Below are 23,374 nucleotides of genomic sequence, written 5' to 3' on the forward strand. Positions count from 1 at the left end.
TCTTATTATCACAGCAAGAGGCTTTTCTAGGGGTGTTTTCCAGTGGACTGCAAAACAAGGCAAGCTGTGCTGACAAATTTACACTTTTATATGTTCTTTAAACATTCCTTTTGCAATACAGTGATACATTGCTGATATATACCATGATTACATAAAAATTAGAGAAGCAAAAACAGACGTCCATTTATGAGTAATATAGGCAGATTGTATCAGTGTGCAAATCACTGCACTTTCATGTATTCCACAAATGAATTGCAAGGTCACTGTTACAAAATGAATCAATCTGCATACACGAAATGTTTATGTTTAAAGGGATACTAAACCCAATTTTTTTATTTCATGATTTAAATAGAGCATGCGATTTTAAGCACCTAATTTACTCCTATTATCAATTTTTCTTTGTTCTCATGCTATCCTGATTTGAAAAAGCAGTACTGTAAGCTTTAGAGCTGGACCATTTTTTGCTCAGCACCTGGGTAGCACTTGCTGATTTGTGGCTAAATGTAGCAAACCAATCAGCAAGCGCTACCCAGGTCCTAAACTAAAAATGGGCCGACTCCTAACCTTTCATTACTGCTTTTTCAAATCAAGATAACATGAGAACAAAGAAAAATTGATAATAGGAGTAAATTAGAAAGTTGCTTAAAATCGCATGCTCTAGCTGAATCATGAAATTAAAAAATTGGGTTTAGTGTCCCTTTAACATAGGGCCACAGAAAGAGGTGAAGAGTAAACAGAACAAAAAAAAGAAACTACTGTGACAGCAGCAGACATCACACAATAAAAAAACACCTGTGAGAAATAAAAGGGCAACATAGAATAAAATAAATGCCATCTTATTATTGAAAAAAAACAACACTGATAGGTCAGGAAGCCCTGCTAGTTTTGAAAGTAAATATGTAAAGAGCAGCGAATACAACCATTAAATAACCTACTTACAGGAAACAATGCTAAGCAAGCTGGGTTAGTTTCCCCATGTAAGGTTTTACAATATACAGAGGGTAAATAATGTTTAGGACGGATCACTGTGTGGCTCTCTATGCTAATTTGTAGAACAGCAGCCCAATTAGAATGATACAGTTGGGTAGACAATTAAGCACATACAACTAATTAGTACACAGTGACATAAAGACAAGATTACATGACCCATTACATCATTAAATCCAAAATGTTTCTTTCATGATTCAGATAGAACACCTAATTTTAAACAACTTTCCAATTTACTTCCATTATCAAATTGTCTTTGTTTTCTTGTTATCCTTTGTTAAAAAGCAGGACAGTAAGTTCAGGAGTGTGCACGTGTCTGCAGCACTGTATGACAGCAGTTTTGCAACAATGTTATACATTAGCACGAGGACTAGATGGCAGCACTATTTCCTGTCATGCGGAGCTCTAGAAATGTGCACGCTACCTATCTAGATATCTCTCCAACAAAGAATAACATGAGAATGAAGCAAAGTTAATAACAGATATAAATTGGAAACATTTTTTTTAAACTGTATTCTCTATCTGAAAAATGAAAGAAAAAAGTGGTTTCCATGTCCCTTTAAATACATTTTATATATAAAATAAATAAAAAAAAATCACCACACCACCAGTGCATAGAATTGCTATGCTTATATATAAAAATGATATTGTCCTATTGTCAATAATAACTTGATTTGGAGTTGCACTGTCCTTGATTCGGGCATTGGGAGGGGCAAGAGAGACAAACGCCCTCTCCTACAGCACTTGCTGCCAGTTCAGCAGGTAGGAAACAGTATGTTAAAAGGGATAGTCTCTATACCTCGAAACCTAATCCTCTCAGACGTCATATGGGTTCCCAGTTATAAGTCTATAACTAAACTAATCGCAAATCCTATTGTTCAACAAAACATCAGTTTATGGCATAGCCTTAGACACCACTCTGAGATCGCTCCACACCCCTCCCCAATACACCAGATAAGAGGCCTAATCTGGAATCTGCCCGGTGCTCACATTGATTTCTGGGATACTGGGCAACATTCGGTATCTGCACGCTTTTACTACAACAATACTCTGATGTCAGTCTCACAGATCATTAATTAAATTGATGACCCCCCCCCCCCGTTGGCTAAGATTTGAATGCTATAGGTTATTGAGCCTACTAAAATCATGGGACTTCCCTAAACGAAACCTCAGACCGCTCTCTAAATGGGAACATAGATGGCAGAGTGGACTGGGAAGGTACAAGCCACTTACTTTTCATTATAGAGCTCTACTTCATGACCAATCCAAAGGTCTCCCTTGGCAGATTAAAACGTGGTGCAGAGACCTAAACTCGACACTCTCTGAACTCAATATTGACAGGGCTATAACTCTAACAAAAAAGACATTACATTGTGTGACTATTTTTGAGGGCTATATTAAACTTTTGTTGAAATGGTATAGAGTGCCCACTAGATTGTCCAAAATGTTTGTGGGCTCGTCTCCATTATGCTGGCGACAGTGTGGTGGAGAGGGCTCTGACCTCCATATATGGTGGCAGTGCCCGAAGCTAGTCCCTCTTTGGCGGGACGTGGAGACCTTACTCCACTCCATGAATCTCCCTGTAACTTTGACCCCCCAGTGCATCGTTTTCCATGTGTTTGAGGCCGGACTATCTAAACATAATAAACAACTGTTAATATACATCATCTCTGCCACAAAGCTGTGTATTGCTAGAGCGTGGAAGCAGGTAGAGCCACCCTCTCTGACTGCTGTCTGCAAAACTGTGCAATTTCTGGCAACAATGGAAAATCGATATATAGTTCCCTCGATCGAATGGAAGACTATTGGGAGATCTGGTCTGATTGGATACAGATCCTATGATAAGTATAGAAAGACATCTGGAAACAGGAATTCTATGTATATGTACACAATTTATTTTTATTTTATTTATTTATTTTTTATTTTTTTTCCCTCTTCCCCCCTTCCTCCCCCCCCCCTTCCCCCCTATTTCTTTTTCTTCTTGGCTTACCTCTTTTTCTCCCTACTCTGGTTTCCTCCCTATGCCAGAGACTGGAGAGATATGATTGATACGCCAGGTCAGCATGATCTTTTTTTTTTTTTTTCTCTTCCGAATTTAAGCATATGATAGTACCCCTCAGCCCCCTTGAGGTGGGGTTGTAAGACACCAATAAAAAACAAACAAAAACAAATTGAGGGTTCGATAGTCCCTAGACTTAGATGAACAGGAGTGGTGCTTCTGACATTAGTTATTCTAAATACGTATAGGAACTTGTTTTGTTTTATTGGTTTCTAATATATCTATATTGATATTATATTATGTTGTGAATTTATGTCGGATGCACTGTATTTGATTTATGTTTCCTTTTTTCCCTCAATAAAAAAACTTTAAAATATAAAAAAAAAAAAAAAAAAAAAAAAAAAAAAAAAGGATAGTCTGGTCAAAATGAAACTTTATTGATTCAGATAGAGCAAGCAATTATATGTAACTTTATAATTTACTCCTATTATCAATTTTTCTTTGTTCTCTTGGTATCTTTATTTAAATGTAAGCTTAGGAGCCGGCCCATTTTTTGGTTCAGCATCTCGGTAGCACTTGCTGATTGGTGTCTAAATGTAGCCACCAATCATGAAGCTCTACCCAGGTGCTGAACCAAAAATGGGCCGGATCTTCAGCTTTACATTCCTGCTTTTTAAGTAGAGATGGCAAGAGAATGAAGAAAAATTTAAAATAGAAGTAAATTAGAAAGTTGCTTAAAATTGCAGAGAAATAGTTAGTGGGCTGGAAAGAAGTGGCTAAAAGGCAATGCCCACTGTCATGTGTGTGTTTAACCCGTGCTCCAGGGTTATACAATTTGTGACCAAGCTCACTACCATGCTGCCCACATTAAAGCATACATGCACATCAGCCAATCAGAGACTGCTCTGCTCATTATGTGTTTTTGGGGGAGGCACAGCAGCCAGATAGGTGCACGAGTTTGCCTATGTGTACTGTATATCCCTTCAGCAGTGGTTAAAACACTTATGTCAGAAGGGAATTTGTCAACAAATAAACTGTTCTAATAGACCAGATTATTTTTCTTATCACATTCCTTTACAGAAAGGGATTACATCCAATATAAATTTGCACCGATTTAACAAAATGTGCCCCTTTGCAACTGCAGAATACTAGAAAACATTGTTATGACAGCCAAGATATTAAAGAACAACATTCAGCAATGTAAACGTTGGGCTTTTTCTTGACCTGGTGTTTTTGCTCCGTCGTGGAAAATTCCAATGGACGCCCATGGTGGTCATGAACTAAAACTGTACTGGAATATGTTTTGGAATCAAGGACACACATGGAATGCTATTCCTTTAAAATTAAATGCCATGAATTTGCTGATCGCTTTGCATCCTTGAAAGGGCCTCTCAAGCTTTGAAAGAATTAACCTCTTAACTGCAAAAAAAAAAAGAAGTGAAAACATGCTGCAGATTGTTTTGGCAACAGAGGGGTTAAAGCACAACCATTTGTGCGAACTGCATAATACAGGATAATATTAACCTAGGACTGTGGCCATAAGTGAACATGTTCTTTGTAATTCTGGCAGCTCTAACTACTAAAACAGGAGTGTCTTCCTATCCCAGCTTGGAAGAATCACTAGTAGGCAAGAATTCCAACTTTACTTTCACATTGGGGAAAAAATAATCAGGATCAGTTACTTTAAGCCTCATACATTGTTAAAAAATAAATAGGGGGCTATTTGTGGCTGTGTTTGGACACCCCTAAGTCTGACTAAGCTACCTGCTTGGAAACTTTCACAGCAACCAGGAGCATTAGCATCTGTATTATGCTCACAAATACCCGTGCAGCCCAGAACTGAAACACAAAACAAAATGCAAAGTATAGAGATCTTGCCATTTATTAATTTTTTTGAAGAATTGCTAAAAAATTATTTTATCAGCAGCATCAGCAATAAAAGTAAGGAGTTCTAAGAGATAATCTTCTCACATATGGGCTTCCCCCACATGAACTAGTAACTTCCTGGGGATTTTACATCTTATAATAGCTCTGGCACATAAAAAGCAGTACTTCACACTATGCCAGGCCAAATGATAACACTTTTAACCCCTTAGCAACCAGACACAACTGACTCAGCCTGTAAACTAAACAATTAGATCTAAAACAAAAGTAAAATTCTCTGCCATACACTATCAAGATTTTAAACTTTTTTGAAGAAGTCTTAATTTCTCCTGACAACCACAACACAAGACTGTGCCTTATGGAGTGAAACCAATGTCTAACTATAAAGCAATAAAAGTTTGTAAAAACAGATTATCTGACAGAAATGTTTTCGTTTTATCTTTGCTTCAACAATAAACTATAACAAAATTATGTTATGAACAAAAAACAAACAAACAAAAAAGACAAAGTAGATGGGGGGTTTTTAATAAATAAAAATACATAATATTTTTTATTGTATACCTCTTGATTTCAGTGAGACCCTGTCACATAAAGGGTGCAAGAACAAATACAAAAGTTGCCAAACATAAACTTCATGTTGAACCTCAAGGCCAGAATACCACAAGCATTCTGCTCTACAGGTGAACTAGGATCACAGACAAATCATGGTTAAAGGGACAGCACATTAACAAATCATTTTCAGGTGGTTGTCTCAGCCATTAAGAAAAGGGGGAGGGAAGCTGTATTGATAGGTTGTCTGTCATAAGGTGAGTCACTTGTTGCTGGTACCACCCAAAACACTTTCTGGTAGATGGAAAAATGTGCCGTCAAAACAGTTTCAATATGCAGTCAGCTAGCAGAAAGGATAGACAAGGTAAAAGGTCATTTATTTATTGTCTGCAAGTTAGAAGGAATTGTAAAGCATAACAACCAAACAGCAGATGAGACCAATGTTTATGACAGTTCAGAAATGAGCAAGACAGTATAACTACTAAAGGTACCCCCCCCCCATAATATTAATTATAGGATGGTCAACAGTGTCTCGTGTTAATAACACCAAGACCCTACCTATCACACAAATCAAGATTTAGGAGACGGTCTGTTGTCTGTTCCAGTCACTTAAATAGGTTTTAGTGACTGGAATGGGCTTCCTGTCACTTAAACCTAGGGAAACCTGGGGACAGGAATGGGCTTCCTGTCACTAAAACCTAGGGACACCTGGGCACAGGCACACGTCCCCTGACACCTGGGCACGCATCCCCAGGCACACTTCCCATAACACCGGGCACCCGTGCCCTGACACCTGGGCACACGTCCCCTGACACACGTGCCCTGACACCTGGGCACACGTCCCCTGACACACGTGCCCTGACACTTGGGCAAGGGCACACGTGCCCTGACACTTGGGCAAGGGCACACGTGCCCTGACACTTGGGCAAGGGCACACGTGCCCTGACACTTGGGCAAGGGCACACGTGCCCTGACACTTGGGCAAGGGCACACGTGCCCTGACACTTGGGCAAGGGCACACGTCCCCTGACAAACGTGCCCTGACACTTGGGCAAGGGCACACGTCCCCTGACAAACGTGCCCTGACACTTGGGCAAGGGCACACGTCCCCTGACACACGTGCCCTAACACTTGGGCAAGGGCACACGTCCCCTGACACACGTGCCCTGACACCTGGGCACAGGCACATGTGCCCTGACACACGTCCCCTGACACCTGGGCACAGGCACACGTCCCCTGACACCTGGTCACGCATCCCCAGACACACTTCCCTTAACACCGGGCACCCGTGCCCTGACACCTGGGCACAGGCACATGTGCCCTGACACACGTCCCCTGACACCTGGGCACACGTGCCCTGACTCACATCCCCTGACACACATCCCCTGACACCTGGGCACACCTCCCCTGACACCTGGCACACGTCCCTTGACTCCTGGGGACAGGCACACGTCCCCTGACACACGTCCCCTGTCCCCGACACCTGGGGACGGGCACACGTTCCCTGTCACTAACATCTGGGGACGGGCACACGATCCCTGTCACTGACACCTGGAGACGGGCACACGATCCCTGTCACTGACACCTGGGGACGGGCACATGTCACCTGACCCTGATAAGTCTCATGTCACAGACAGTAGGTTAAAGGCAAAGAGTCACTGACACAAGCGAACACACAGAAGACTCCTGTATTAAGACATCATAAACGCACTTAGCTGTTGATATCTGCATCCCACTCACCTCTCCTGTTCATGGGCCGGATCCGCACCGCCACCTTTACATTGGAGCCGCTCATCCTTCCAGGACCTGCCCGGACCCCGCCGGCTTCCGTCTGTGTCAGGTGGGAGGAGCAATGGGCGGGGAAGGGTGGGGCGCCGGTATTTTGTGTCACGTGACGACGTCGCGTCTTAAAGTGCTAAATAAAAGTCACATGATAAATTGTACATCAACTTGTCACCATGGTTACGGGGACTCAGAATGCTTTGAGTGACAGCTCTGCTTATATATACACAGAGGGCACCGTATAGTGTAGTATCAGTGCTACAGCAAAAAAACTGAGGCTGTATATGATCTGCTTACCCTAGGAGCAACCTTCACAATAATAGAATAATATAGTTAAATAACAATATACGTATAGAATTATATGTACAAATTATAAGCATTGATATTTATCAGTTCTACTTGTCTGTGTGTGATTTCTGCCATCTAAACGACATATTTGCTGATATTTGTGTTCTTTATTAGTGTACACAATTGTGTAAATTTAGAAAGAAGTCTGTGCTGTAAACTCTCTCTACCTTGTGAAATAACTTATTGTTATGGCTGTATGTTAGTAAATATTTCATGGAATTGTATGCATTTTGTTTACCTTGGACTGACACAACAAGGCCAAACTAAAAACAGTTATTGCAAAATAAATCAATATTTATTTTGGACTTTACTGTCCCTTTAAGGGGAATGATGATCCTGAGTCACAGAGAAGGCTCTCCTTTCTGCTATGGCTGCTGGCTCAGCTTGTGCTTATTGGAAACAACCATATGGGGCCCTTGTGAAATGAGGGGAGCCCTCTATAACCTTTGCCCTAGTACCCATTCTAGTTATGCTCTGGACTCTGATAAGTTATTTTTCTTTCACACATTAAAGGGACAGTCAAGTCCAAAATAAACTTTCTTAATTCAACTAGGACATGTAATTTTAAACAACTTTTCAATTTACTTTTATCACCAATTTCACTTTGTTCTCTTGTTTCTTAGTTAAATGCTAAACCTAGGTAGGCTCATATGAAAATTTCTTAGACCTTGAAGTCTGCTTCTTATCTGAATGCATTTTGACAGTATTTCACCACTAGAGAGCGTTAGTTCATGTGTGTCATATAGATAACATTGTGCTCACGCACGTGAAATTACCTAGGACTCAGCATTGATTCGCTAAAATGCAAGTCTGTCAAAAGAACTGAAATAAGGGGGCAGTTTTCAGAGGCTTAGATACAAGATAATCACAGAGGTAACAAGTGTATTATTATAACTGTGTTGGTTATGCAAAACTGGGGAATGGGTAATAAAGGCATTATTTTTATTTTTAAACAGCATACATTCTGGTGTTGAATGTCCCTTTAATTTAGCATTTGTAGAGAATATGTGTTTTTCCTTAACATATTTTTATGTCTTATGCAGTGACCATATTTTCCTAAGCAATTATGAAAAGCACCTATTGAATTCCAGCACACAAATTGGTACTCATCATCTTTGTAAAAGGCAATTTTTCTTAAATGTCCCTCTTAAAATTGTTATTCTATCCATATAATGAAACTGTTCGTGAAATAACTACTTATTAGCACTGCAAAAAGAATGTCAAACACTTTGTTAAACCTGCAGATTTTGTGGGGATTTATTAGTAACAAAACATTTCCTGTTAATTGTCACCTTTAAAAAACAATTTATAGAAAGATGACTAAGCCATTTCCCCTCCGTCTTTTGCATTAATATATAAATCATTTATATTTAAAGCTATTCTTATAATCACACAAATTTGCCTCTACATTTTGCTATAATTATTTAGTCACTGCTTCTTGAATAATAATTAAAAAAATATATGTAATTATGATCAGCTTATACATATTGCTGTTACTGTCATTACATATTCTAAGATATAGTATTTTTAGTGTTGTATGTTTAAAAGTTCATTTTTATCTTCTTATTTCCACTAGGTAATATAAGAAGCATTTACCAACACTGCAGTAACGTTTTGAGAAACTCAAAAAGAATTAATAGAAAATCGTAGTTCTTGGAAAGCAATGAGGAATCAACCATTTTTATCTTAGAAAACTAAATATTGATTTTGTTTATTTTTAATGAATGCCCCTGTCACAAAGTAAACCTACTTTTATCTTATTTTAAATACTAATTTCAACAACTTTAACTTGTTGATATTATTTTATCTCATAATTTAAAAAATAAAAATAAAATGGACTGCAAATAGGTTAAACACATAGTTAATCACCTCCAGAGCAGCTGGGAGCTAGCTGAATAGATCCGGTGAACAAGTGACAAGAGGCATATGTGTGTAGTCACCATTCACCAGCTAGCTCCCAGTTCTGTATATTATTTCATCACAGGATGTCAAGAGAACAAAGTAAATTTGATATCAAGAATTAAAATTAGATGTCTTAAAATTGCTTTAACTGCTTTATTTTCATGTGCAAAAGTTAAAGGGACATGAAACCCAAAAATGTTCTTTTATGATTCAGATAGAACATACAATTTTAAACAACTTTACAATTTACTTCTCTTATTTAATTTGCTTTTTTCTTTTGGTATCCTTCATTGAATGCATACCTTGGTAGGCTCAGGAGCTTGGAGCTAGCTGCTGATTGGTGGGGGCACACATATACTTCTTATCATTGGCACCTAGTAGTGCATTGCTGCTCCTTAAATAAAGGACGCAAAGAGAATGAAGCAACATTGATTAAAGAAATAAATTGAAAAAGTTGTTTAAAATTGTATGTCCATTTAAATGTTCATTTAAGTTAGCGAGACACACAGAAGTTACTGTTGTGTTATTACAATTGCTCCTGAATTACCAGACTTTTACATCATCTCCCCATTATATGAAGAAAATGCGCTCTCTACTGGTCATTAGAAAGCATTACCCAAATAAGTTTACACAAAGTAAAATATATTTTTCCCATTTCAAACAAATCTCTGTAAATGATCATTTAAATCAATATTGTAATATTATAAATATAATATATTTAATCTGTCTATCATCACCATGAGGTTAGACAATGAGATATTGTGACACAAACTCTTCTCCAAATCACAAACTGAGCATAACTATATAGACACCATGGGGTCGATTTAACAAGGGCTGAATGACCCTTGTTCCCCTTGTTTCCGCGTGAGCCTTCCGCTCCTCCATAACTTGTCTGCTGCCTCTGAGGTTGTGGTCTTCAATCCGCCCGATTCTATACGATCGGACTGATTGGCACCCCCTGCTAGCAGCCGATTGGCCGCGAATCTGCAGGGTGCGGCATTGCACAAGCAGTTCTGGTGAACTGCTTGTGCAATGATAAAGGCAGACAGCGTATGCTGTCGGCATTCAGCGATGTCTGTCAGACATCGTATCATGTCAGACAGACATTGGTAAATCTATCCCCATATGTTAACATACTTTTACTTAGACTGTTTTTTAAAGACACTGTAACATTTGATTTTTTTCTTTTCTTTTCTTTCTTAAACATTTATTTTGGATGCAGATCTTTGGCAATACAAATGATATATAATACATAGATACATTTATAGACCACAGAAGACAACTGTTCTCACTGGATTTAACAAGTGTAACTTTTACGGTAGGGACGTTTCCTCAGATGCACCCTGAAACGTCACTACAGTAAAAGTTACACTTGTTAAATCCAGTGAGTGCAATTGTCTTCTGTGGTCTATTAACATTTCCTGGTCTCATTTTGACTTGTCTCTTTCCCTGCATCTTTACACACACACACACTCACACACACACACTCACACACACTCACACACACTCACACACACACTCACACACACACACTCACACACACACACACTCACACACACACTCACACACACTCACACACACACACACTCACACACACACACACTCACACACACACACATATATATATATACAGTACTTTGTAAAAGTTTTATGCAGGTGTGAAATAATGCTGCAAAGTAGATATGTGCATTCGGATACTATCTGAAGGCGGCCATTTGTGGCTTTCGGCTCTTTTCAGTGCCGGATTTGTTCATGTGAAAGTTATACATACTAAGATCTGTGAAAAATCCAGATCTTAATGTGTTGCATTCTCACAAGTAGAAATCTAGCTCCGAAAATAGCAAAATACCATGTGCCTTCTTCCACATTTGGATACTTACGAATGCCTGTATACAAATGCACATATATACTGACTGTAAAGTAAGAATGCTTTGAAAACTTTAAATGCTAATAGTTTATTAGATCTAAATCAAATCAATATTTGGTGTGACCACCCTTTTCCTTCAAAACATCATCAATCTTCCTAGGTACAATTGCGGAAAGTCAAGGATTTTGTAGGCATATAGTCAGGTGCATGATTAACCCTTTGGCTGCTAAGCCATTTCCCACCTGTGTGCTAAGATGGTTTTGAGCTTTTTGTTGCAGTTCACATTTAAACACTTTTAGAAGTAAAGTTTGTGCGAATAAACTATACAAACTATATATTGGGGTTTTTTCAGCAGACTCAGCAGCTTAAAAATATACCATTATTATATGTGTATGTATCATCAGGTTTAAAAAATAACACGTAAAATCTGAAAAAAGTGTATTTTTTTACATTTCACAGTTTTTTTCCATTGTTTTATTGCAGGCATGTTAATTTGATAAATTATCAAAAACAGCATTTTAGAATTTACTGTACTTTTTTTCAGCAATTAAACAGTTCTAGCCACGTGAGAAATTAAAATAGGGTACACAAAGCACACATTTGCAGAAAGTACACCCCTTGGTGCACCAAATGAGGGGATACAAGTATTTCTAGCATGAATTGGGGTGCACAGCAATTAATGGAATAAGTTGCATTGCTTAAAAAAAAAAAAATTCTAAGCAAAGAGCCATAGTCCACTTATTATTACAATGTCTATTTGTGCTAGCAATACATGTAGCCCCTCATTTGATGCGCCAAGGGGTGTATTTTCCAAAAATGTGTACTTTATTTAATGTATCTTAGTTTCCCTGGTTTCTACAGCGTCTGATTGCAGACATAACCCATAAAAGTTGAAAGGCTATTTTTTTAGACGATTTCAAGATTGCCATGTCTGCAATTAAACAGTTCTAGCCACTTGGAAAATTAAAATATGGTACACAAAGCACACATTTGTGGAAAGTACACCCTTTGGCGCATCAAATGAGGGGCTACGTGTATCTCTAGCACATAATTGAGGTGCACAACAATTAATGGAATATACCATGCCATATTTTGGGGATCTCTAGGCAATTATGATCTTTATTTATGTGCCTTTAGAGACCCATTAGAAAGGGTAGGCGATTACCTTTCCAATGGTGGGTCTTGAGGGTCTGTAGCTGCTTAGATGCCTGAGATACATGCATCTAAGCAGAATGCCCCATCTCACTATAACTGACAATTGTCAGTTTTAAATAAAGTTGCGCCGTGACGTCATCGCGTAATTGCGCGTGACGTCACTGCACAAAATGTGAAACCCCGACGATGCCTGTCCCCAGGGTGGAAGTGGATGGAGGTCCCAGAACTCCACGAAGGTGGGGGAGTGCTAGTGACGGCACTGAGCCATCGCAAAGTTTCCCTCTCAGGTGCTAGAGCCCTCGTTAGCACTCAAGGGGTTAAACAATTATACCACACAGGTGCTAATAATCATTAATTTAATATGTAGGTTTAAATATTAACTGAAACAAAAACAGCTGTGTAGGCGGAATACAACTGAGAACAGCTAAACTCTGCTAACAAGTTAAGGTTGCTAAAGACAGTTTAAAGTCAAAAGTCATATACAATGGCAAGACTAAGCACAGCAACATGGCACAAGGTAATTATACTGCATCAACAAGGTCTCTCTCAGGCATACGTTTTATGGTAGACAGGAGTTTCCTGAAGAAGCACAAGGAAACGGGCAACATTGAGGACCATTTATGCAGTGATCGGCCAAGGAAACTTAGTATAGCAGATGAAAGACACATCATGCTTACTTCCCTTTGCAATTAGAAGATGTCTAGAAGTGCAATCAGCTCAAAATTGGCAGAAACCAGTGGGACCCTGGTACACCTAGCTACTTTCTGGAGAATTCTGGTCAGATATGGTCTTCATGGAAGACTTGCGGTTAAAAAGCCATATCTCGGATGTGGAAACAAGACCAAGCAACTCTACTATGCACAAAAACACAGGAACTAGGGTGCATACAAATTACAGCAGGTGTTCTGGACTGATGCGTCAAGATTTGAAATATTTGTCTGTGGCAGAAGGCAATTTTTTCACCAAAGGGCTTGAAAGATGTACAAGAATGAGAGTCTGCAGACAACAGTTTAGGTCTGTATTTCTGCAAATAGAGTTGGCGATCTGGTAAGAATTAATGGTTACTTATTCATCATGCAATACCATCAGAGTGCATCTGATTAACCCCACATTTATTCTGCAGCATGACAATGACCCCAAATATACAATCAAAGTATTATTTAGAACTACCTTCAGCGTAAAAAGGCACAAGGAGTCCTGGAAGTGATGGTATGGACCCCACAGATCCCTGATCTCAACATCATTGAGTCTGACTCAGATTACATGAAGAGACAGAAGCAGCTGAGGCTGCCTAAACCCACAGAACTGTGGTTATTTCTCCAAGATGTTTTTAACAACCTACTCTGCAGGTAAAAAGCTGCATGCCAGTGTAGCTAGAATAATTGATGCTGTTTTGAAGGCAAAGGGTGGTCACCAAATATTGATTTGATTTAGACATTTCTACTTTTCACTCACTCTGCAATCTGTTAATTGACAAATAATGTAAATCATTCTTACTTTACATAACCTTTTCCCAACTACCTAAAACCTTTGCACAGTATTGTATATATACTTATGTATAATTAGTGGCATGGAATGTAGGAAGATCAGATGGCTGCAGAATTAGCGAGCTATACATTTCTTATTGCAAAATAACACCTGCAGAAATACACACAAAAGCACTGCACACAATCTCACATGCACTTGAAACATAGAGTTTGACAAAGATAAGAACCATATGAGAATCTTATACTCATCCCAGGCATTCTTAACCTTTTAGCGCCGTTATGGCTTTCTATTCCGTCCAAACGTCGCTGGGCTATAGCGCTGTTAGGACGGAATACAACGTCATAGCCGTTTGGCTGTCCTGAAGCCAACGGCCCTTCCTGGATGTGATTGCGGTCTGGAGGGCGTGCCTAGCATCATAGGGACGCCCCCCTGACCCAATCCCATAATTGAAATCTTGCGATCGCGTGCATGGTCGCGGGATTTCAATTTGTTCAACGTTGTTCCGATGTAGACATTATGACCCTGTCATTAAAGGGTTAAAGTCCTCCACAGTGTTTTTCTTTATTACCACTAATGGGAAGTTGAGTCCATGAATCAACTACTCTTTATATTAACAAGTGCTTCCACAAATTACTATTGAACCTGACATGCTTCAACATGAGCTCACAACCGCTTGTTCTGGTGTTGCTCTTTTTGTGAACAATACTTTTAGCCTTAACTTTATGAAGCCCCTTCAATTACTTCAAAGTTTCTATTATATCACCTATTTCTATTCTCTCCTATACATGTTTAGGTTATTGAGCCTTAATTTGTAAGTTTTCTTTTTTAGACCATGTAGCATTTAGTAGCTTCCTTTGTACACATTCCAGTTTTTTATATCCTTCTGGAGATATGGCCTCCAGTACTCAAGACAAGACTTAACTAGTGATCTGTAAAGTGGCATAAGAAGCTTAGCATTTCTGCTGCAAATACCTCTATGTCCTCTACACTCACTGCACTCACTGCGGCCAATGGGCCGCTAGCAGGGGGTGTCAATCAACCCGATCGTACTCGATCGGGTTGTATTGTGGCGATGTGTGTCCGCCTGCTCAGAGCAGGCGGACAGGTTATGGAGTAGCGGTCTTTGCGACCGCTGCTTCATAACTGCTGTTTCTGGCGAGTCTGAAGACTCGCCAGAAACACGGCCAACAAGCTCCGTACGGAGCTTGTTAAATAGAGCCCACTGGCACAAATACACTCAGTGGCACACATAGACACAATCACACCCACCCACATTCTATTCACTCACATACTCTACTAATACAGACACTGCACCCACGCACACACATTTATACAAACACACACACTACACTCACTCACATGCAGACAGATACACAAATCACCAGCTCGCATACACACACAATCACTACAACCATTCATACACACACATATATACACATACAGTTACACAGACATGCATTTAACCTAATTCTCAGATAAACACTACACCCACTCAGACATATATACACACACATGCACACACATTTATACAAACACACATACTAGACATACACTATACTCACTCGCACACGCACACAGAAGCACAAATCACCAGCTCGCATACACACACAATCACTACAACCATTCATACACACACACACATATATACACATACAGTTACACAGACATGCATTTAACCTAATTCTCACATAAACACTACACCCACTCAGACATATATACACACACACGCACACACATTTATACAAACACACATATTAAACTTACACAAACATACACTACACTCACTTGCAAAGGCACACAGAAGCACAAATCACCAGCTAGCATACACACACAAACACTACAACCATACACACACACACATATATACATATACAGTTACACAGACATGCATTTAATCTAATGTTCACATAACAATACACCCACTCAGACATATACACGCACACACATTTATACAAACACACACACACTTAACTTACACACCCATGCACACAGACACACACATGCACACAGACACACACATGCACACAGACACACACTTGCACACATACACACACATGCACACAGACACACACATGCATGCTACACAAACATGCACACAGACACACACATGCACACAGACACACCCATGCACACAGATACACCCATGCACACAGACACATGCACACAGACACACACATGCACACAGACACACCCATGAACACACACACATGCATGCTACACAAACATGCACACACACACACTACTTACATAGATACACAAATAACCAACTTCATACACACACAAATACTACACATAGAAAGATAGATTAGGATTGCACACATTCTGCACACACCTATGTATAGACAGGTTGCTATTGGCCCCCTCCCAGCACTTAGGCCCTTGTGGTGCCGCTGCACCTGCTGCACTAATGGTAGTTCTGAGTCTTAAACCGCTGCTTCTTAAACCCTCCGCGCCAACTGGTCTCTATGATCATTTGTGAATCTACCCCTTAGTGACTTTCCTAAAATAATCAGGAGACGTCTTATCAAAAACTACATCAAATTTATATGCTAGTTGCTACCAAATAATACGGAAAAAAGCATGCAATGTATTTATACAAATCTATATGTCTCAAATTGTGTTATGTGCATTATAAAGATCTGGATTAAAATATCACAAAAGGTTTTTAATTTTGCACAACAAATTACATTTATTTATCTCCCTCTCGATTTACCAGAATAGTTGTTTTTTTTCCGATCGAGCTGTACAATATATGCACTGTGCATGAGGGGTGCTGGAATGTGAAGACCTCATTGTTATACTGCAAATAGTTGTGAAAGGAAATGCATAAAATGGTGCTAACACCCTCTTTTGTATATATCTGGCCATATGAGCAGCACTACAATAAGTGCATCTGAAATATGTATGGGCTAGCAGCTGAATGCACAAGAGTGCTACTGTAATGCCTTTGGGTGCAAGTGGGGGGAAAAAGTTTGAAAGTTTTGCACCTCCCTATGCTAAAAACAAGATTTACAAACAATTTATTATCATGACAAAAAAATAAAAGCAGGTGCATGATGAAAAATGTAGATTTTCAATGTCACATACATCAGCAATTAATACTTCTACTCCGAACTGAGGCAGAAGTCTTGCTAATACACAGAGAAAATAATTTGAAATATGCAGTCTAAGCTCAAGAATGCTGTTCATTTATTGGGAAAAAAAGATGGTGAAGTACGACCCCTAGTGGTAGATTTTAGAATCGCAGAGCAGTGTGTGGCTGAAATTTCAGTTTGAGTTCAAGAAACTTCTTAAAAATAAATAATAAAAATGAATGAAAATGCCCATTATTGAGTATTAATATACAGGTTGTTATTTCATTTGTAACACTTACAATTAGAATATGAGCTTGCCCTTTGAAATTCACTTTTATTTGTAAAATTTTCAATCCGGAACAGCTCATGCGTAGCAAATTCCTTTTTTCTTCTACAACTAATTCAATTACTTTTCTTTCATTTCTTTCTCTTGTTTCTCTTGTTCTCAAAATTTCATCTTCTCTTTTTCAACTCTTTTAAAGGGACATCAAACCCCATTTTTTTTTCTTTCATGATTCAGATAGATTCCGACATCCATCAATTCTTTAAAAGTATTCAGTCTTTATTCATATTCTTTAAAAACAGGAACACAGCAAACAAACGGTCAAGTGAACCTAGGCGCAGCACGCAGGCATACGCGTTTCGGAAGTAGATTCCGTAGTCACAGCCTAAGTGCTAAACCCCCATATCCCATTTAAAAAGCCAAGTGGGTAAATGTGATTGGTAAAAACAAAACAACGCCCTAGTTTTTCTGACCAATGATATGAAGTATGTAATTAAGAAACTGATGTCTATTCTTTAAAGGAGTAACATAGTAGCACAAGTATTACACATGTAAATCTAAGAAATGAATTAAAAGACAAGGAGCTAAATTGACAAAACACCTGATAGATGTAAGGCTAAAAATGGAAAAAATGAGAGAGAACGAGTGAGAAAACTAGACTATGTATGTACATTCCAATATAAATATATATATATATATAAATCAGATACTCTTGCTGCATGTACATATAAACAAAATGTTTAGCGAGAGATATATATTTGTGTACATCCATAACAAAGCAATTATACATAAGCTAAGGGTAAATGCACAAAAGAGCTCAAAAAACATTTTGATATTATCTTAGCACAAAATCTATTAATATACTCTCATATGAGAGTATGTAATATCAGTGCTATGGTGATAGTAAACAAATTGTATGTTAATAACAACGTAAATAGAAATATAAGCACACAGTCTATATAAACTTAGTAGCTGATCATATGTAGAATTCGTATATTTCGTTACATAGCTAATATTGTATCAAATATGTAGGTAGACTTAGATATTAAAATCTATGATTGATACATAAGAACCTAGTCTGCAATAAGTGTTCTAAATATATCACACTATATACACTCTCAAAATTATCGAAAGATAGATAGATATATCTTGTATAGCAGGGCTAAAAGATAAAGGACCGGGCTAAGGTACAAGGTCTATCTTGTCTAGCTTTGTGAAATACTTAGCTCCCTCTAATCTCTCAATAAGCTCCGGTATGAGGGGTAGAGGGTAGCGGTTCTTTACCGTAATTTTGTTTAACTGGCGGTAATCGACTATAGGTCTAAGTGTCCCATCTTTATTTTTTACAAAAAATATTCCAGCCCCTGCTGGAGAAGTGGAGGGACGGATGAACCCTTTTCTGAGGTTCTCGTCTAAATACGTTTTTAAGTGTGTTAACTCATTATCAGATAAAGGAAATATGTGCCCAATTGGGATCTCTGACCCAGGGAGTATCTCAATGGGGCAGTCATATTTCCTATGTGGCGGTAGACTCTCCACCTCCTTTTTACTGAAAACGTCAGCAAAATCGCTATAAACCTCAGGTATGGTTGGTACGTCTGGAGAGATAGAAGTTTGTAAGATAGGAGAGGGGAGACAAGTATTTTGGCAATATAGAGAGTTATAAGTAAGCGTTGAGTTGGACCAGTCTATCTGGGGGTTGTGTGTATGCAACCATTGCATACCTAGAACCACCTGAGAGACCGGAGAGTTTATTACATCGAATGATATATATTCTCTATGCTGATCTTGAGACACTACAAGTAGGGGTATAGTGTGAAATTTAAAATTTAACAGGCCCTGAAGAAATAGTTTTCCCATTTATCCCTCTTAAGAAAATAGGAGACTGTTTCTGCATGAGTGGTATTTTATTTACAGTGGTAAATTCCTTATCAATATAGGATGCTGTAGCACCGGAGTCAATAATCGCGGTGGCGTGCAGACGTAATTGTTCCCACTGTAACAAAAGAGGGATTTTTATGTAAGCAACTGAATTCTGTTGAGTAGTACAACAATAGTATTCTGTTAAGGTCTTACCCTTGGTTTGTTTCAGAAGAGATGGACAGTCTCTAACAGTGTGCTCCTCTGAGGCGCAGTATAGGCATAGGTTATTGGAACGTCGTCTGAGCTTTTCTTGTGGAGACAGAGGACCTTTGATGAAGGCTATGTCCATGGGTTCAGAGGTGCTTTTGTGTAGTGAGGAGGGATGAGGAGAGTAAGGAGGTTTCTTAGGGTTAGTGTCATGCCCTGACTTTTCTTGGTACCTCTCCCTGAGGCGCCTATCTATCGTGATACTGAGGGACATGAGCTCTTCTAAAGTATTTGGTATATCTGTACGGGACAACTCATCCTTTATTCCCTCAGAGAGACCGAGTCTGAACTGGTTCCTAAGGGATAGATTGTTCCATTGTGAGTCTTTAGCCCATTTTTTAAATTCTGTGATGTAGTCTTCGACTACTCTCTTCTTTTGTCTAAGACTCCGCATGGCGTTTTCAGCTGTAAGCTGTTTGTATGGATCCTCATACAATTGACCCATTGCGGTAAAAAAATTATCCAAAGAGTTTAATATCTGTTCATTATCCTCAAAGTAAGTGTTTGCCCATGTACGGGGTTCACCTCTAAGGTAGGATATGGTCGTGAGTACTCTAATCCTATCGTTTGGGTAGGTATGGGGTCTTAAAGCAAACATCAGTAGGCATGCATTTTTAAACTCTCTATAGAGTTTAAAGACAGGAATGTAGAGCAATGATTCTTAAAGGGACAGTACCTGCATATGATAATGTATATGACTGAGAGGTAAATCCTGACAGACTAATTGCTACAAACTGCTACATTTTTATTGCTGTTTAGCACCAGCTACACATATCAGTGTTCAGAACGGAGATTTATTTGTATTGTAAGTGTAATATAATATAATGCATATTGTGTTAATTAACTATAGCAAGATATATATAGTATTATATGATTTACACTTAAAGGGACTGAAACCTAATTATTCAAACTCAACATATATTATATTTAAGAGTTCCTGTTATAAGATAGCTATAACAGTCTACAGTAACCTGATTTAGAATATCACAGGGTAAATACATACAGTGAGAAAGCTTCATATGGATTATATACAACTAATGATTAACTCTGACTGAACACTATCTATAACATAAAGCTCTATGATGAATGATCTATGAGCACTTTAATGTATAATATACAACGTTACACCACTTGTGTGTGATTGTGGAACCAATAGGTATTCAACTCATTAATATCAAATTAAGTTATTTGAGCCTTAATCAATATGGAATTCCCTATTTGGGTCTCCTACCACTGAGTGACACATGATTATTTAGATCGGCTATAGATCATGATGCAATGAGCGAGTGAATATACTACATTGTTGAATTTTGTTTTTTTTTAGAATCTGAGTAATTAAGAGAGAGTTCAAACCTCACATAACAGGGTTCAACCTGTATTATTTTCCCTAAGTGATATTTTAATACACTGAGTACTTTAAGAAATCAATAGTGACACACCAACAGCACAATACTTATTATATCAAGTATATTACAGCGGTGGATACATAAACCCAAACTGGGTGATCCATTAATTTTGCTTTGAGCTTCCTTACAACAAATATTAAGGAGCATAACTTACTTAAGTTACTAATAGGCCTGACCTTTTTATATTATTATCCCCCTGATGTTATTTGTTTACGAACAGCCGTAACCAGTGTTTAAGACGTTTTTAATATTGTGTGTTATCATATTGTAAGTTGATGTCAATAAAGGTTAAATTTTAAAACCAGTTTGGATCTATACTGCCCAATAGTCAGGGCCCAGAGTGCTATACGTGCATACTTTGTGAGGGTAGGCACGCTGTTTCTTTGTGCCATCCCTCTTTGTGTTCATTCCAATTAAGATCCTGTTGGATCACAGTCCCTACAAATTTATAGGCATCAGTTCTGTGTGTGTGATTAGGTGCTTCGCGTGTGTAATTAGGTACTTAGTATGTATGATTAGGTACTTAGCATGTGTGTGATTAGGTACTTTGTGTGTGGGATTAGGTACTTAGCGTGTGTGTGATCAGGTACTTTTTGTGTGATTAGGTACTTAGCGTGTGTGTGATGAGGTACTTTTTGTGTGATTAGGTACTTAGCGTGTGTGTGATCAGGTACTTTTTGTGTGATTAGGTACTTAGCGTGTGTGTGATCAGGTACTTTTTGTGTGATTAGATACTTAGCGTGTGCATGATGAGGTATTCTTTGTGTGATTAGGTACTTAGCGTGTGTGTGATTAGGTACTTTGCGTGTGTGATTAGGTACTTAGCGTGTGTGTGATCAGGTACTTTTTGTGTGATTAGGTACTTAGCGTGTGTGTGATCAGGTACTTTTTGTGTGATTAGGTACTTAGCGTGTGTGTGATCAGGTACTTTTTGTGTGATTAGGTACTTAGCGTGTGTGTGATCAGGTACTTTTTGTGTGATTAGGTACTTAGCGTGTGTGAGATCAAATAATTTATGTGTGATTAGGTACTTAGCATGTGTGTGATCAGATACTTTGTGTGTGATTACGTACTTAGCATGTGTGATAAGGTACTTTGCGTGTGTTATTTGGTACTTAGACTGTGTGATAAGGTACTTAGCATACATGATTAGGTACTTAGCATGTGTGATTAGGTACTTAACATATGTGATTAGGTACTTAGCGTGTGTGATTAGGTACTTAGCGTGTGTGTGTGATTAGGTGCTTTACGTGTGTGATTAGGTGCTTTGCGTGTGTGATTAGGTACTTTGCGTGTGTGATTAGGTACTTTGCGTGTGTGATTAGGTGCTTTGCGTGTGTGATTAGGTACTTTGCGTGTGTGATTAGGTGCTTTGCGTGTGTGATTAGGTACTTTGCGTGTGTGATTAGGTGCTTTGCGTGTGTGATTAGGTACTTTGCGTGTGTGATTAGGTGCTTTGCGTGTGTGATTAGGTGCTTTGCATGTGTGATAAGGTACTTTGCGTGTGTGATTAGGTACTTTGCGTGTGTGATTAGGTACTTTGCGTGTGTGATAAGGTACTTTGCGTGTGTGATTAGGTGCTTTGCGTGTGTGATTAGGTGCTTTGCGTGTGTGATAAGGTACTTTGCGTGTGTGATTAGGTACTTTGCGTGTGTGATTAGGTGCTTTGCGTGTGTGATTAGGTACTTTGCGTGTGTGATTAGGTACTTTGCGTGTGTGATTAGGTACTTTGCGTGTGTGATTAGGTACTTTGCGTGTGTGATTAGGTACTTTGCGTGTGTGATTAGGTACTTTGCGTGTGTGATAAGGTACTTTGCGTGTGTGATAAGGTACTTTGCGTGTGTGATTAGGTACTTTGCGTGTGTTATTAGGTACTTTGCGTGTGTGATTAGCTACTTTGTGTGTGTGATTAGGTGATTTGCATGTGCGGTTAGGTGCTTTGCGGGTGTGATAAGGTACTTTTTGCGTGTGTGATTAGGTACTTTGCGTGTGTGATTAGGTACTTTGCGTGTGTGATTAGCTACTTTGTGTGTGTGATTAGGTGATTTGCATGTGCGGTTAGGTGCTTTGCGGGTGTGATTAGGTACTTTGCGTGTGTGATTAGGTACTTTGCGTGTGTGATTAGGTACTTTGCGTGTGTGATAAGGTACTTTGCGTGTGTGATAAGGTACTTTGCGTGTGTGATTAGGTACTTTGCGTGTGTGATTAGGTACTTTGCGTGTGTGATTAGCTACTTTGTGTGTGTGATTAGGTGATTTGCATGTGCGGTTAGGTGCTTTGCGGGTGTGATAAGGTACTTTGCGTGTGTGATTAGGTACTTTGCGTGTGTGATTAGGTACTTTGCGTGTGTGATTAGCTACTTTGTGTGTGTGATTAGGTGATTTGCATGTGCGGTTAGGTGCTTTGCGGGTGTGATAAGGTACTTTGCGTGTGTGATTAGGTACTTTGCGTGTGTGATTAGGTGCTTTGCGTGTGTGATTAGGTGCTTAGCGTGTGTGATAAGGTACTTTGCGTGTGTTA

At 38.9% G+C, this 23,374-nt stretch overlaps 1 protein-coding gene across 1 annotated transcript in view; it reads right to left on the reverse strand.

The window, feature by feature from the left end:
* KIF13B (kinesin family member 13B) overlaps nt 1-7,263 on the reverse strand; it is a 654,496-nt gene extending 647,233 nt beyond the window's left edge. The window contains exon 1 of the mRNA XM_053709534.1: nt 7,160-7,263. Within this exon, the coding sequence (XP_053565509.1) occupies nt 7,160-7,214 (55 nt within the window). The 5' untranslated portion in view covers nt 7,215-7,263. The remainder of the gene's footprint in view (nt 1-7,159) is intronic.
* Nucleotides 7,264-23,374: the final 16,111 nt, after the last annotated feature.

Source organism: Bombina bombina, chromosome 4 (genome assembly GCF_027579735.1).
Source record: "Bombina bombina isolate aBomBom1 chromosome 4, aBomBom1.pri, whole genome shotgun sequence".
Taxonomy (NCBI): Eukaryota; Metazoa; Chordata; class Amphibia; order Anura; family Bombinatoridae; genus Bombina; species Bombina bombina.